This window comes from Cervus elaphus, chromosome 3, assembly GCF_910594005.1.
Source record: "Cervus elaphus chromosome 3, mCerEla1.1, whole genome shotgun sequence".
Taxonomy (NCBI): Eukaryota; Metazoa; Chordata; class Mammalia; order Artiodactyla; family Cervidae; genus Cervus; species Cervus elaphus.
The window spans coordinates 11,019,609-11,035,216 of record NC_057817.1 but is presented as its reverse complement, the minus strand read 5'-3'; the positions used below and the strand labels follow the sequence as shown (position 1 = coordinate 11,035,216).

At 39.3% G+C, this 15,608-nt stretch overlaps 1 protein-coding gene across 1 annotated transcript in view; it reads right to left on the bottom strand.

The window, feature by feature from the left end:
• Positions 1-15,608, bottom strand: part of OTOGL (otogelin like) — a 169,607-nt gene that overhangs the window by 94,352 nt on the left and 59,647 nt on the right. The window contains exons 23-24 of the mRNA XM_043880323.1: positions 14,953-15,115; positions 426-533 (exon numbers count right to left, since the gene is read on the bottom strand). Of these exons, the coding sequence (XP_043736258.1) occupies positions 426-533; positions 14,953-15,115 (271 nt within the window). The remainder of the gene's footprint in view (positions 1-425; positions 534-14,952; positions 15,116-15,608) is intronic.

The window sequence follows — 15,608 nt, the reverse complement described above, 5'->3', positions numbered from 1 at the left end:
ACCTTTTGTTGTTGTTCAATCACAGACAGGACTTATTCACAAGCTTGAATTTTTATCCACATTTCAAGGAAACTGTATTTTAATTTTATTTTATGGAATTCTTTTGGATTATTTCCAAACAGAATACTTTCCATCAAATATGACCTTCTCTTAACATTTATTATTTATAAATTAGTGCTATGCTTTTCCTATTATATTTTCAAATTGTCATAGTTCATTTTTTACTTCTTGGTCGAACAAGTAGGCATAAAAATAATGATCCCCCTGTAGGTAGTAGCTTCTCATCAATTCCTGAAGGCCTTTAAAATCATATTTACTCAGATTTGGCTTGCTTTCTGATGAAATTCGTCACATTAAGTAAACACAAGATGACTGGAACTAGTACAGTTTCTTAGAGAAGTTGTGCAATAAACAGATTTCATTACCAGGTATAGCATGGTGTAGCAATCACTTCCCCTGAGAGGTACTCCCAATCTTTCCAGATACAGGGACAGCTTTCAGGAATGTAACACTTTCCTTTGTGCTCTGCCATCCTTTCAAGAAGAAGCAAATGCTATTTAATATCAACTACTAATTTCAGTTTTTAAAAAAATCAGCAATCTTGTCATATTCAAAACCATCTATATTTGTTACAACAGTTGTAAGCATATTCTATCTAAACCATGGAAGAGTCAAATCCAGTCTTTCTCCCCTATTTTACCACACAGTATCTTTCACATCACAGAAATAAAGGCCAGGCAAATGACTGGATGCAATATTTTAAACTTTTTGCTATTGCTTAGTACAATAAAAGGGAGACAGGAGCCTAAATTTCTGGGTAACATGAGATATTCTGAAAAGACAATTAAAGAGGAAGTAAGGTACCTTTCTTCAATATTTGCTTCAAATATTAACACAGAAGTCAGGGGTCCTGACTTCTTGCCTCCTCTCTCAAATATAAATAATCACATATGTTCCCCTAGTTCTCTGCTTCCTCACTCATAGTTCATCTAACACAGTAAAGTGAGTCTTTATTCAATGTGTATGTTGCCCACTTTAAGTTTCACTCCAAAAGACCATGAACATCCTGTCAATGGTTGTGTTCCAATGTCCAACACAGAGCAGACACAGTTGTTGAGTAAAGGTGAAGAAGTGAAACTGTCTATATAAAAATGCATCATCTCATTCAGTTTGCTTTCTTTCTGACAACAGTGTCCTAGAGCCCATAATTTCTCCCCTTAACCTTCCCAAACTTTCAGTCACTTTCGCTGAGGACAGTATCTTCTGCCTAGAAAACTAAAAGATTTTTTCTCATCACTAAAGATCCAATTTAGTGCAATCTTTTTAGTGCATTCTTTTATGTACCACAGTCCATATACGTAGCAATCTACACAAAACTTTATTGGAGGGTTCATCCAATGAACTGCAAGTAACTCATTAAGTGTCTTATAGAGAAAACAATAACAAAAACTAGTATTTTTGAGTGCTAATCATGGCCCAGCCATTGTTCCACTCACTTTACATGTATCATTGACTCATCTAATCCTAGTGACAATTCCGTAAGGTAGATTCTATTGTTTTCTTACATGTGTCTGTTCTAGTACTGTCTTCCCTATGTCTTAACAAAAGGTCCCACACATTAGGTAGTTTGTAAACATTAGATGTTGAATTGTTTAGATAAGGAATGCCTCATTGAACTGCACAATTTTTTTAAAATTCTCATTTCTTTTATTTCTTAAAGTATCATTCACTTCAGTTGTTAATTGAAGTATAGCTGATTTATTGGCCATCTGGTGATGTCCATGTGTAGAGTCATCTCTTGTGTTGTTAGAAGAGGGTGTTTGCTATGACCAGTGTGTTCTCCTGGCAAAACTCTGTTAGCGTTTGATTTGTAATAGTATATTAGCTTCTGGTGTAACAGCATAGTGATTCAGTATTTTTATAGATTATACTACATTAAATGTGGTAAGTACAATTCTTATATAACCAGCCAAAGCAGTGGTTTTAAATGGTTATGCTGATGACTGATGAGCTTTTCATAACTAATGCAAACTGGAAGAAGGAAGAAGACAGTTGTAAATCACTATGAATTGTCTGCTTTAAGCAGGTTTGGGAAGCGGGGTTAGTCATAAAATAAACATTTGCTGAGCACCTACCATATGCCTGGTGTGCTGCATATACTCAACCATCTATGAAGTAGATAGTACATTTGTTTTAAAAAAACAAAGTTGAGACTCCATGTGGTTAAGATTTACTCTGAGGTACTTTAGCTAATAAGAAGGAGGGTCAGCATTTTAACCCAGTTCTGTATGTCTCTTTCTGCTATATTACTTTACATTTATTTAATCCACAGTGATTTCTAAACTAAGGTATGATTTCTAAACTAAGGTTCATTTGTACTTGAAAAACTGCTGGGACTATAAGAAGCCCCACAAAAACAAGTGATATCAGGCTTATTGTCCTAAAATAAGCCACTCAGGTCACATGGAAGTCAATCCAAATCATAGTACCATAAGCAACTTTATAATAGAAAGTTCTATGTTACAAAATTATTTCCAGTCAGAAGACTCTTAGTCAATTCAAACTTTATTTATTTCAATAAAACAAGAGAAGGTGGAAGAAAATTACTTTAAGTTTTTATAACAAGATTTGACTAGCAAATTAATTAATCATCGTTGAAATAAAAGTCAAAGAGGACAGCAAATAGATATTTTCTAAAATAATAGCATCGACCACAAGCATATGAAACAAAATTAGGATGTAGTTTTATCTAATCAGCCATGCATCCCTGAGTCATAATCAAGTCAAATAAATCAAGTAATGTTGTAAGGTTCAATTCGTTTACTATAACAAAGGTTTTATTTCCTTTGTCCTTTTTACTAAATGCCTTCCTTGCTTGTCTGCTCTGTGGCCTGATTTCTACCTGCCTTTATTTTCCCATGCAAGGCTTTATTCTTTCACACTCCTTCTGTGTCCCTTCTTTAATAAAGAGATTGATACAGTCCCAAGTTACTTCTCTCTTCAACCTATTTCAGATGGGGACCATTTAGACAAATGTGACTCTCCTGGGAAACCGACCACAAAACCTCTCTCTTCTTTGCTCCCGACTGATATGAATTGAGCTCAGAAATCGCTCTGTGTGAATATGTTCATTGAGAAAGAATGCGTGACCTGTTTGCCTTAGGTGGCCCTCCCACTGTGCACTGCTTCCCTCCATCATCAGAAGAGGGAAGGCCGCTGAGGCCAGATTCCACGTGTGCCTACGAGGAAGTGAAGAGCCACCAGATTCTGTATTTACCTTCCACGAGTACTAGGGAAGGTACTGCTTTAGTACTGCTACTAAAGCAAATTTACAAAGGTAAAAGTAAATTATGCTGCCATAAAAGAAAAGTGAAAGAAAGTGAAAGTCACTCAGTCATGTATGACTCTTTGCAACCCCATGGAAGAATACTGGAGTGGGTAGCCTTTTCCTTCTCCAGGGGATCTTCCCAACCCAGGGGTTGAACCCAGGTCTCCTGTATTGCAGGCAGATTCTTTACCAGCTGACCACAAGGGAAGCTGCCATGAAATAGTCACCCATATTTAATGAGTATATACAAATGTGCACAAACACACACACACATGCCACATTTCACAATGCTTAGTTGGGTCTTTAAAGGAACTTGCAGAAAAAGCATTCAGCTAGCATCGACAGGGCTGGGATCTGAAATAGGTGTGTCTGAAGCCAGAGCTCCCACTGTTACCCACTGCCTAAATAACCTCAACACACCACTTTATGTAACATCCATTAGATAAGGAAACTGGTATTAACAACATAACATAACATCAACAACAGTAATAGCCAACAGAATATACAAAAGAGGGGCAGTCCCAAGATGGCGGAGGAATAGGATGGGGAGACCACTTCCTCCCACACAAATTCATCAAAAGATCATTCGAATGCTAAGCAACTTCCACAAAACAACTTCTGAATGCTGGCAGAGGATACCAGGCACCCAGAAAGGCAGGCCGTTCTCTTCAAAAGGAGGTAGGACAAAATATAAAAGACAAAAAGAGAGACAAAAGAGAGGGATGGAGACCCGTCCTCGGGAGGGAGTCGTGAAGGAGGACAAGTTTCCAAATAACAGGTAAACCCTCTCACCACGGGTCTATGGGGAGTTTTGGAATCTCAGAGGGCAACATAAACGGGGGTGGAGGGTGTGGGGGTGGAAAAAACACAAAACCCAGAAATTACGCACCTAACCACAACTCTCAGCAGAGAAGAAGCCCAGATGCTGGCATCCGCCACCCATGAGTGGGGACTGGACAGGGAGGCACCGGCTGCATCATTGGTGCTTAGGGCAAAGACTGGGCCTGAATCCCCTGAGGACAATCTGGGGGCGCTAACGTGAGATAGAAACCCAAACTGTGGGATAGCCAGAGAGAGAAAAAGACAGAGAGAGAACTTTCCTGCGAAAGGCTCTAAACTAACACTCAGCCTGACCGACTCGCAGAACAAAGGATTGAGCGAATACCAAAGGAGAGTTAGCCGGCTGCGTACAGCCCTCTCCCCCACAAGCCCTCTGCTGGAAGCAGAGAGGCAGGCGTGTGACAGCCAGAGCCGGAAGGCAAGGGGCAATCTCGGGGCCAGAGACCGGCATCCTCCACCAAACTGTGAGCAGGCTCCCAGTTGCTAACCCAATCTTCCTGGGATCCTGGACGGTTGACATCTGCCAGTAGGGTCGCAGCCTGAGATCAGCTCCCCAGAGGAGACACACGGCACTCCTGAGACGGCGCTCTCACAGCGCACCCAGGAAACCAACCGGCCAGGACCCGGGAGGTGATTAAGACGCACGGTCCTCCTGGGACAGGGTGCTCACAAAGCACCTGGTCGCCTGAGCTGCTCAAGCCTGGGAAAGGCACAAAACGCACGCCCAACCCAGTCTGCGCCCTTGTGAAGGACCCGAGAACCTGAACCTGAGCAGCTTAGACCTGGGAAGTGCATGAAGTGCTGGGTCTGCTTTGGACAGCACCCCTGCAGGGCAACCTGGAACCTGAGCAGTGTAGACTGGGAAAGCGCATGCTGCGGTGAGCTGGAGCAAACCCAGTGTGGTCCATAAACCGCGAGCACTCCCCACACACGCCAGTGATGTTTGTTTGCAGCGCCCCTCCCTCCCCATGGCCCGACTGAACAAGTGAGTCTAAATTAGTGACCACCTCCGCCCCTTGTGTCAGAGTGAAAATTAGACACTGAAGAGACTTGCAAAGAGAGGAACAGCTCTGGAAATGACAGGTGCAACAGATTAAAACCCTGTAGTTAACATTGACTAAGCATTAGAAGCGGCTTATAGACCTTGAGAAGTACAAGCTGGAAAAAGGAACTATCTGAAACTGAACTGACCCCACACTGCCCACAACAGATCCAAAGAAATTCCTAGACATATTTTTACTATTATCATATTTTATTTGTAAAAATTTTTTAATTTTTAAGTTCTTTATTACTCATTTTCATTTTTATAACCTATTATTACCTTGCAAAAAAAGGTCCTATTTTTAAAGCAAATTTCATATGTACATATTTTTATACTTTTTGTGATTGATTTTGTTTTGTATTTTTAATATTATATTTTTGAGAGTATAACCTCTAGATTTTTAATCTTTTCCTTTGTGGTATTTGGTATCAATTTTGTACCTTTAAGAATCAAATCTTCAGTATCCATTTTTACTCAGGGGTGTGATTACTGGCTTGATTGCTCTCTCCCCTTTTGACTTTCCCCCAGGTCACCTCTATCTCCTCGCTCCCACTTCTCTTCTCTACTTAACTCTGTGAATCTCTCTGGATGTTCCAGGCTGTGGAGAACACTTAGGGAACTGATTACTGGCTAGATTGGTCTCTTCCCTTTTGACTCCCCCTCTTAATTTATATGCAGAGTACATCGTGAGAAACGCTGGGCTGGAAGAAGCACAAGCTGGAATCAAGACTGCCAGGAGAAATATCAATAATCTCAGATATGCAGATGGCACCACCCTTATGGCAGAAAATGAAGAGGAACTAAAAAGCCTCTTGATGAAAGTGAAAGAGGAGAGTGAAAATATTGGCTTAAAGTTCAACATTCAGAAAACTAAGATCATGGCATCTGGTCCCATCACTTCATGGGAGATAGATGAGGAAACAGTGGAAACAGTGTCAGACTTTATTTTTTTGGGCTCCAAAATCACTGCAGATGGTGACTGCAGCCATGAAATTAAAAGATGCTTACTCCTTGGAAGGAAAGTTATGACCAACCTAGATAGCATATTAAAAAGCAGAGACATTACTTTGCCAACAAAGGTCCATCTAGTCAAGGCTGTGGTTTTTCCAGTGGTCATGTATGGATGTGAGAGTTGGACTGTGAAGAAAGCTGAGGGCTGAAGAATTGATGCTTTTGAACTGTGGTGTTGGAGAAGACTCTTGAGAGTCCCTTGGACTTCAAGGAGATCCAACCAGTCCATCCTGAAGGAGATAAGTCCTGGGTGTTCATTGGAAGGACTGACGCTAAAGCTGAAACTCCAATACTTTGACCAGCTCATGCGAAGAGTTGACTCATTGGAAAAGACCTTGATGGTGGGAGGGATTGGGGGCAGGAGGAGAAGGGGATGACAGAGGATGAGATGGCTGGATGGCATCACCGACTCAATGGACATGAGTTTGAGCAAACTCCGGGAGTTGGTGATGGACAGGGAGGCCTGGTGTGCTGCGATTCATGGGCTTGCAAAGAGTCGGACATGACTGAGCGACTGAACTGAACTAAACTTCTCCTCCTGGTCACCTGTATCTCCTTCCTCACTCTTCTCTTCTCTATGTAACTCCGTGAACATCTCTGAGGGGTCCAGACTGTGGGGAGCACATAGGGAAATGATTACTGGCTAGCTTGTTCTCTCCCCTTTTGATACCCGCTCTGCTCCTCCTGGTCACCTCTAACTCCCTCTCCCCTCTTCTCTTCTCCGTGTAACTCTGAGAACTTCTCTGGGTGTCTCTCACTGTGGAGAATCTTTTCACCATTAATCTAGATGTTTTATCATCTGTGCTGTATGGATGGAGAAGTCTTGAGGCTACTGTAAGAATAAGACTGAAAACCAGAGGCAGGAGGCTTAAATCCAAAACCTGAGAACACCAGAAAACTCCCAGTTCCAAGGAACATTAACTGACAAGAGCTTATCCAAAAGCCTCCATACCTACACTGAAACCAAGCTCCACCCAAGAGCCAACAAGTTCCAGAAAAAGACATACCATGCTGATTTTCCAGCAACACAGGAACATAGCCCTGAGCATTAATATACAGGCTGCCCAAAGTCACACCAAATGCACAGACACCTCAAAACTCACTACTGGACACTTCACTGCACTCCAGAGAGAAGAGATCCAACTCCATCCACCAGAACACCAACGCAAGCCTCCCTAACCAGGAAACCTTGACAAGCCACTAGTCCAACCCCACCCACGAGGAGGAACCTCCACAATAAAAAGGAACCACAAACTTCCAGCATACAGAAAGGCCACCCCAAACACAGCAATCTAAACAAAATGAAAAGGCAGAGAAATATTCAGCAGGTAAAGAATCATGATAAGTGTCCACCCAAACCAAACAAGAGGAGGAGATAGGGAGTCTACCTGAAAAAGAATTCAGAATAATGATAGTAAGAATGATCCAAAATCTTGAAATCAAAATGGAGTTACAGATAAATAGTCTGCAGACAAGGATTGAGAAGATGCAAGAAATGTTTGACAAGGACATAGAAGCAGTAAAAAAGAGTCAAGCAATAATGAATAATGCAATAATGAGATCAAAAACACTCTGGAGGGAACCAACAGTAGAATAACTGAAGCAGAAAATAGGCTAAGTGAGGTGGAAGATAGAATGGTGGAAATAAACAAAGCGGAGAGGAAAAAGAATTAAAAGAAATGAGGACAATCTCAGAGACCTCTGGGACAATGTTAAACACCCCAACATTCGAATCATAGGAGTCCCAGAAGAAGAAGACAAAAAGAAAGGCCATGAGAAAGTACTTGAGGAGATAATATTTGAAAACTTACTTAAAATGGGGAAGGAAACAGCCACACAAGTCCAAGAAACCCAGAGAGTCCCAAACAGGATAAACCCAAGGCAAAACACCCCAAGACACGTATTAATCAAATTAACAAACATCAAAAACAAAGAGCAAATATTAAAAGCAGCAAGGGAAAAGCAACAAATAACACACATGGGGATCCGCATAAGGATAACAGCTGATCTTTCAATAGAAACTCTTCAGGCCAGAAGAGAATGGCAGGACATACTTAAAGTGATGAAAAAGAAAAACCTACAAGCCAGATTACTATACCCATCAAGGATCTCATTCAAATATGAAGGAGAAATCAAAAGCTTTACAGACAAACAAAAGCTGAGAGAATTCAGCTCTTCAACAAATGCTAAAGGATCTTCTCTAGACATGGAACACAGAAAAGGTTTATAAACTCAAACCCAAAACAACAAAGTAAATGGCAATGGGATCACACTTATCAATAATTACCTTTAATGTAAAGGGGTTCACTGCCCCAACCAAAAGACAAAGACTGGCTGAATGGATACAAAAACAAGACCCCAATATATGCTGTCTACAAGAGACCCACCTCAAAATAAGGGACACATACAGACTGAAAGTGAAGGGCTGGAAAGATATTTCACGCAAATTGAGATCAAAAGAAAGCAGGAATAGCAATACTCACATCAGATAAAATAGACTTTGAAATAAAGGCTGTAAAAAGTGACAAAGAAGGACACTACATAATGATCAAAGGATCAATCCAAGAAGATATAACAATTATAAATATATGTGCACCCAACATAGGAGCACCGCAATATGTAAGGCAAATGCTAACAAGTATGAAAGGGGAAATTAACAATAGCACAATAATAGTGGGAGACTTTAATACCCCACTCACACCTGTGGGTAGATCATCCAAACAGAAAATTAGCAAGGAAACACAAACTTTAAATGATACAATGGACCAGTTAGACTTAATTGATATCTATAGGACGTTTCACCCCAAAACAATGAATTACACCTTTTCCTCAAGTGCACATGGAGCATTCTCCAGGATGGACCACATCCTGGGCCATAAATCCAGCCTTGGTAAATTCAAAAAAATTGAAATCATTTCAAGCATCTTTTCTGATCACAATGTGGTAAGATTAGATGTCATCCCAAGGAAAAGAAATACAAAAAGGCAAAATTTTTTGCCTTAGGAGGCCTTACAAATAGCTGTGAATAGAGAAGAGAAAGGCAAAGGAGAATGGGAAAGACATTCCCATTTGAATGCAGAGTTCCAACGAATAGCAAGGAGAGATAAGAAAGCCTTCCTCAGTGATCAATGCAAAGAAATAGAGGAAAACAATAGAATGGGAAAGACTAGAGATCTCTTCAAGAAAATTAGAGATACCAAGAGAACACTGCATGCAAAGATGGGCACAATAAAGGACAGAAATGGTATGAACCTAACAGAAGCAGAAGAGATTAAGAAGAGGTGGCAAGAATACACAGAAGAACTATACAAAAAGTTCTTCATGACCCAGATCATCATGATGGTGTGATCACCAACCTAGAGTGAGACATCCTGGAATGCGAAGTCAAATGGGCCTTAGGAAGCATCACTACGAACAAAGCTAGTGGAGGTGATGGAATTCCAGTTGAGCTATTTCAAATCCTGAAAGATGATGCTGTGAAAGTGCTGCATCCAATATGCCAGCAAATTTGGAAAACTCAGCAGTGGCCACAGGACTGGAAAAGGTCAGTTTTCATTCCAATCCCAAAGAAAGGCAATGCCAAAGAATGTTCAAACTACCACACAATTGCACTCATCTCACATACTAGTAAAGTAATGCTCAAAATTCTCCAAGCCAGGCTTCAATAGTACATGAACTGTGAACTTCCAGACGTACAAGCTGGATTTAGAAAAGGCAGAGGAATCAGAGATCAAATTGCCAACATCTGTTGGATCAACAAAAAAGCAACAGAGTTCCAGAAAAATATCTACTTCTGCTTTAATGACTATGCCAAAGCTTTTGACTGTGTGGACAACAATAAACTATGGAAAATTCTTCAAGAGATTGGAATACCAGACTACTTGACCTGCCTCTTGAAAAAAATGTATATAGGTCAGGAAGCAACAGTTAAAATCAGACATGGAACAACAGACTGGTTCCAAATTTGGAAAGGAGTACATCAAGATTGTATATTGTCACCCTGCTTATTTAACTTATATGCAGAGTACATCATGAGAAACGCTGGGCTGGATGAAGAACAAGCTGGAATCAAGATTGCTGGGAGAAATATCAATAACCTCAGAGATGTAGATGACACCACCCTTATGGAAGAAATGAACTAAATAGCCTCTTGATGTAAGTGAAAGAGGAGATGAAAAAGTTGACTCAAAACTCAACATTCAGAAAAAGAAGATCATGGCATCTGGTCTCATCAGCTCATGGCAAAGAGATGGGGAAACAATGGAAACAGTGACAGATTTTCTTTTGGGGGGCACCAAAATCACTGCAGACGTTGACTGCAACCATGAAATTAGAAGATGTTTGCTCCTTGGAAGAAAAGTTATGACAAACATAGACAGCATATTAAAAAGCAGAGACATTACTTTGCCAACAAATGTCGGTCTAGACAAAGCTATGGTTTTTCCAGTAGTCATATATGGATGTGAGAGTTGGACTGTAAAGTCAGCTGAGCACTGAAGAATTGATGCTTTTGAACTGTGGTGTTGGAGAAGACTTTTGAGAGTCCCTTGGACTGCAAGGAGATCCAACCAGTCCATCCTAAAGCAGATCAGTCCTAAGTATTCATTGGAAGGACTTATGTTGAAGCTGAAACTCCAATACTTGGCCACCTGAAGCAAAGAACTGACTCATTTGAAAAGACCCTGATACTGGGAAAGATTGAAGGCAGGAGGAGAAGGGGACGACAGAAAATGAGATGGTTGGATGGCATCACTGACTCCATGGACATGAGTTTGAGTAAACTCTGGAAGTTGGTGATGGACAGGGAGGCCTGGCGTGCTGCAGTCCATGGGGTTGTAAGAGTCAGACACAACTGAGCAACTGAACTGAACTTACAGGATAAAAACTATTACAAATACAAACATATGGAGGCTAAACAACACACTTCTGAACAACAAATCACAGAAGAAATCAAAAAAGAAATCAAAATATGCATAGAAACAGAGGAAAATGAAAACACAACAACCCAAAACCTATGGGATTCAGTAAAAGCAGTGCTAAGAGGAAGGTTCATAGCAATACAAGCTTACCTCAAGAAACAAGAGAAAAATCAAATAAATAACCTAACTTTATACCGAAAGCAACTAGAAAAAGAAGAAATGAAGAACCCCAGGGTTAGTAGAAGGAAAGAAATCATACAAATTAGGGCAGAAATAAATGAAAAAGAAACAAAGGAGACTATAGCAAAAATCAACAAAACTAAAAGCTGGTTCTTTGAGAAGATAAATAAAATAGACAAACCACTAGCCAGACTCATCAAAAAAAAAAGGGTGGGGGGAAGAAGAATCAAATCAACAAAATTGGAAATGAAAATGGAGAAATCATAATAGACAGCACAGTAATACAAAAGATCATAAGAGACTGCTATCAGCTACTATATGACAATAAAATGTACAACTTGGAAGAAATGGATGAATTCTTAGAAAAGTATAACCTTCCAAAACTGAAACAGGAAGAAATAGAAAATCTTAACAGATGCATTATAAGCATGGAAATCGACACTGTAATAAAAAATCTTCCAAAAGACAAAAGCCCAGGGCCAGATGGCTTCACAGGTGAATCCTACCAAAACTTTAGAGAAGCACTAACACAAATCCTACTCAAACTCTTCCAGAAAATTGCAGAGGAAGGTAAACTTTGAACTCATTCTATGAGGCCACCATCACCCTCATACCAAAACCAGACAAAGATGCAACAAAAAAAGAAAACTACAGGCCAATATCACTGATGAACATAAATGTAAAAATCCTCAAAAAAATTCTAGCAAACAGAATCCAACAACATATTAAAAAGATCATGCATCATGACTAAATGGGCTTTATCCCAGGGATGCAAGGATTCTTCACTATTCACATATCAATCAATGTGATACACCACATTAACAGATTGAAAGATAAAAACCATACAATTATCTCAATAGATGAAGCAAAAGCCCTTATAAAATTCAACATCCATTTGTGATAAAAACCCTCCAGAAAGCAGGCATAGAAGGAACATAGCTCAATGTAATAAAAGCCATATATGATAAACCCACAGCAAACTTTATCCTCAAGGGTGAAAAATTGAAAGCATTTCCCCTAAAGTCAGGAACAAGACAAGGGTGTCCACTCTCACCACTACTATTCAGCATAGTTTTAGAAGTTTTAGCCACAGCAGTCAGAACAGAAAAAGAAATAAAAGGAATCCAGATTGGAAAAGAAGAAGTAAAACTCTCACTGTTTGCAGATGACATGATCCTCTACATAGAAAACCCTAAAGACACCACCAGAAAATTACTAGAGCTAATCAATGAATATAGTAAAGTTGCAGGATATAAAATTAATACACAGAAATCCCTTGCATTCCTATACACTAACAATGAGAGAACAGAAAGAGAAATTAAGGGAAAAATTCCAATCACCATTGAGACAAAAGAATAAAATACTTAGGAATAAATCTACCTAAAGAAACATAAGACCTATATATAGAAAACTATAAAACACTTATGAAAGAAATCAAAGATGAAACAAATAGATGGACAAATATACCATGTTCATGGATCAGAAATACAGTGAAAATGAATATACCATCCAAAGCAATCTATAGATTCAATGCAATTCCTATCAAGCTACCAATGGTATTTTTCAGAGAACTAGAACAAATAATTTCACAATTTGTATGGAAATACAAAAAAAATCTCAAATAGCCAGAGCAATCTTGAGAAAAAAGAATGGAACTGGAGGAATCAACCTGCCCGACTTCAGACTATAGTACAAAACTACAGTCATCAAGATAGTATGGTACTGGCACAAAGACAGAAATATAGATCAATGGAACAAAATAGAAAGCCCAGAGATAAATCCATGCTCCTATGGACACCTCATATTTGACAAAGCAGGCAAGAATAAACAGTGGAGAAAAGATAACCTCTTTAACAAGTGGTGCTGGGAAAACTGGTCAACCACTTGTAAAAGAATGAAACTAGAACACTTTCAAACACCATACACAAAAATAAACTCAAAAAGGATTAAAGATCTAAATGTAAGACCAGAAACTATAAAACTCCTAGAGGAAAACATAGGCAAAACACTCTTTGACATAAATCACAGCAGGATCCTCTATGACTCACATCCCGGAGTAATGGAAATAGAAGCAAAAATAAACAAATGGGACCTAATTAAACTTAAAAGGTTTTGCACGACAAAGGAAACTATAAACAAGGTGAAAAGGACAGCTTTCAGAATGGGAGAAAATAATAGCAAATGAAGCAACTAACATATAATTAATCTCAAAAATATACAAGCAGCTCATGCAGCTTAATACCAGAAAAATAAATGACCCAATCAAAAAATGGGCGAAAGAACTAAACAGTCATTTCTCCAAAGAAGACATACAGATGGCTAACAAACACATGAAAGGATGCTCAACATCACTCATTATCAGAGAAATGCAAATCAAAACCACAATGAGGTACCATCTCACACCAGTCAGAATAGCTGCTATCAAAAAGTCAATAAATGCTGGAGAGGGTGCAGAGAAAAGGGAAGCCTGTTACATTGTTGGTGGGAATGCAAATTAGTACAGCCACTATAGAGAACAGTGTGGAAATTCCTTAAAAAACTGGAAATAGAACTGCCATTCGACCCAGCAATCCCACTGCTGGGCATACACACCGAGGAAACCAGAATTGAAAGAGACATGTGTATGCCAATGTTCATCACAACACTGTTTACAATAGCCAGGACATGGAAGCAACCTAGATGTCAATTGGCAGACGAATGGATTAGAAAGCCATGGTATATATACACTATGGAATATTACTCAGCTATTAAAAAGAACACATTTGAATCAGTTCTAATGAGGTGGATGAAACTAGAGCCTATTATATAGAGTGAAGTATGTCAGAAAGAAAAACACCAATACAGTATATTAACACATATATATGGAATTTAGAAAGATGATAATGATTAGCCCTATATGTGAGACAGCAAAAGAGACACAGATATATAGAACGTACTTTTGAACTCTGTGGGAGAAGGTGAGGGTGGGATGATTTGAGAGAATAGCATTGAAACATGAAACATGAAACTCTTTCACTCAGATGGTGAAAGAGATCACCAGTACAAGTTCGATGCATGAGACAGGGCAGTCTAAGCCGGTGCACTGGGACAATCCAGAGGGATGGGATGTGGGAGAGGGGTTTGGGATGGGGGGACATATGTACACCCATGGCTGATCCATGTCAAAGTATGGCAAAAACCACTACAATACTGTAAAGTAATTAGCCTCCAATTAAAATAAATAATTAATTTTTTAAAAAAGAATGTACAAAAGAAATGCACTTCGAGTATTTTGAATGCAAAGTGGCTCACTATCATTTTCCCAGAATCACAGTTGGATCAGGGATAAATGCCAAGTCCATCCTGAAGTGAGTTCTCCCCTCAATTCACTGCATTACTTTAATTATATCATGTAGACAACATATTGTGACATTATTTAGCCATGTGTTCCATGTGGCATGCATCTCACACATATGTGATATGTCCCATAAGCACAGACAAATAACTACAGCAGTAATCCAGTTACCAGTTCAGAGCTAACCACCAATCAGAACACAATTTTAGCTATTTCTATAAATAATGTTTTTAAGTGCTTCTGTGCTTTCTATCAAATCCTAAACATTCTGTATTATCAAGAAAAATAATGTGCTTACCCTGGAGCACAAACACAGCCACTTATGCAGGGTGACGATGGGGCGCAAGTGAAGTTCATAGCCAAATTTGCACATGTAGTTTCACAATTTATACCACCAGCTGGTAATTCAGGGTCAGGAAACCTACAGTCGAAATACTGTTTTCCCTCAGGGCAGATGTGAACTTCAGGAACAAGGCACAGACAACATATGTTTAACTTTGTATTTGCTCCATATACACAATCACATTTACATGCGTTTGTCATCAAAACACAATTAACTATAGAACACAGTATATTTTACCAGTAATAACTGATGACCCCAGTAATAACTGATTTTACTCTGTGATGTTTGGTTCATGAGCTTAAACCGTTCTCTAGCCAGATTTCCTTTAATCACCTAAATTTCCAAAATCTATTTTGAGTTTGAAAATTTAAGCTGCCTTCCATAAGAAAACAACTCAACAACTAGTATATACCTTCCTGAGATCAAGAAACAGGGTATTTCGATTAATCTAAATATATATTATCATTTTTTGAGGACTGGACTGACAGTACCGTATATTTAAACTTTTACAAAGCTATGTGTTTACAACAAACACGTGATACTTTTAGATCTTGCTTCACCCCTGAGTCACTATTTATGTTACTCCTTCCTGGTGGCTTAGATGGTAAAGG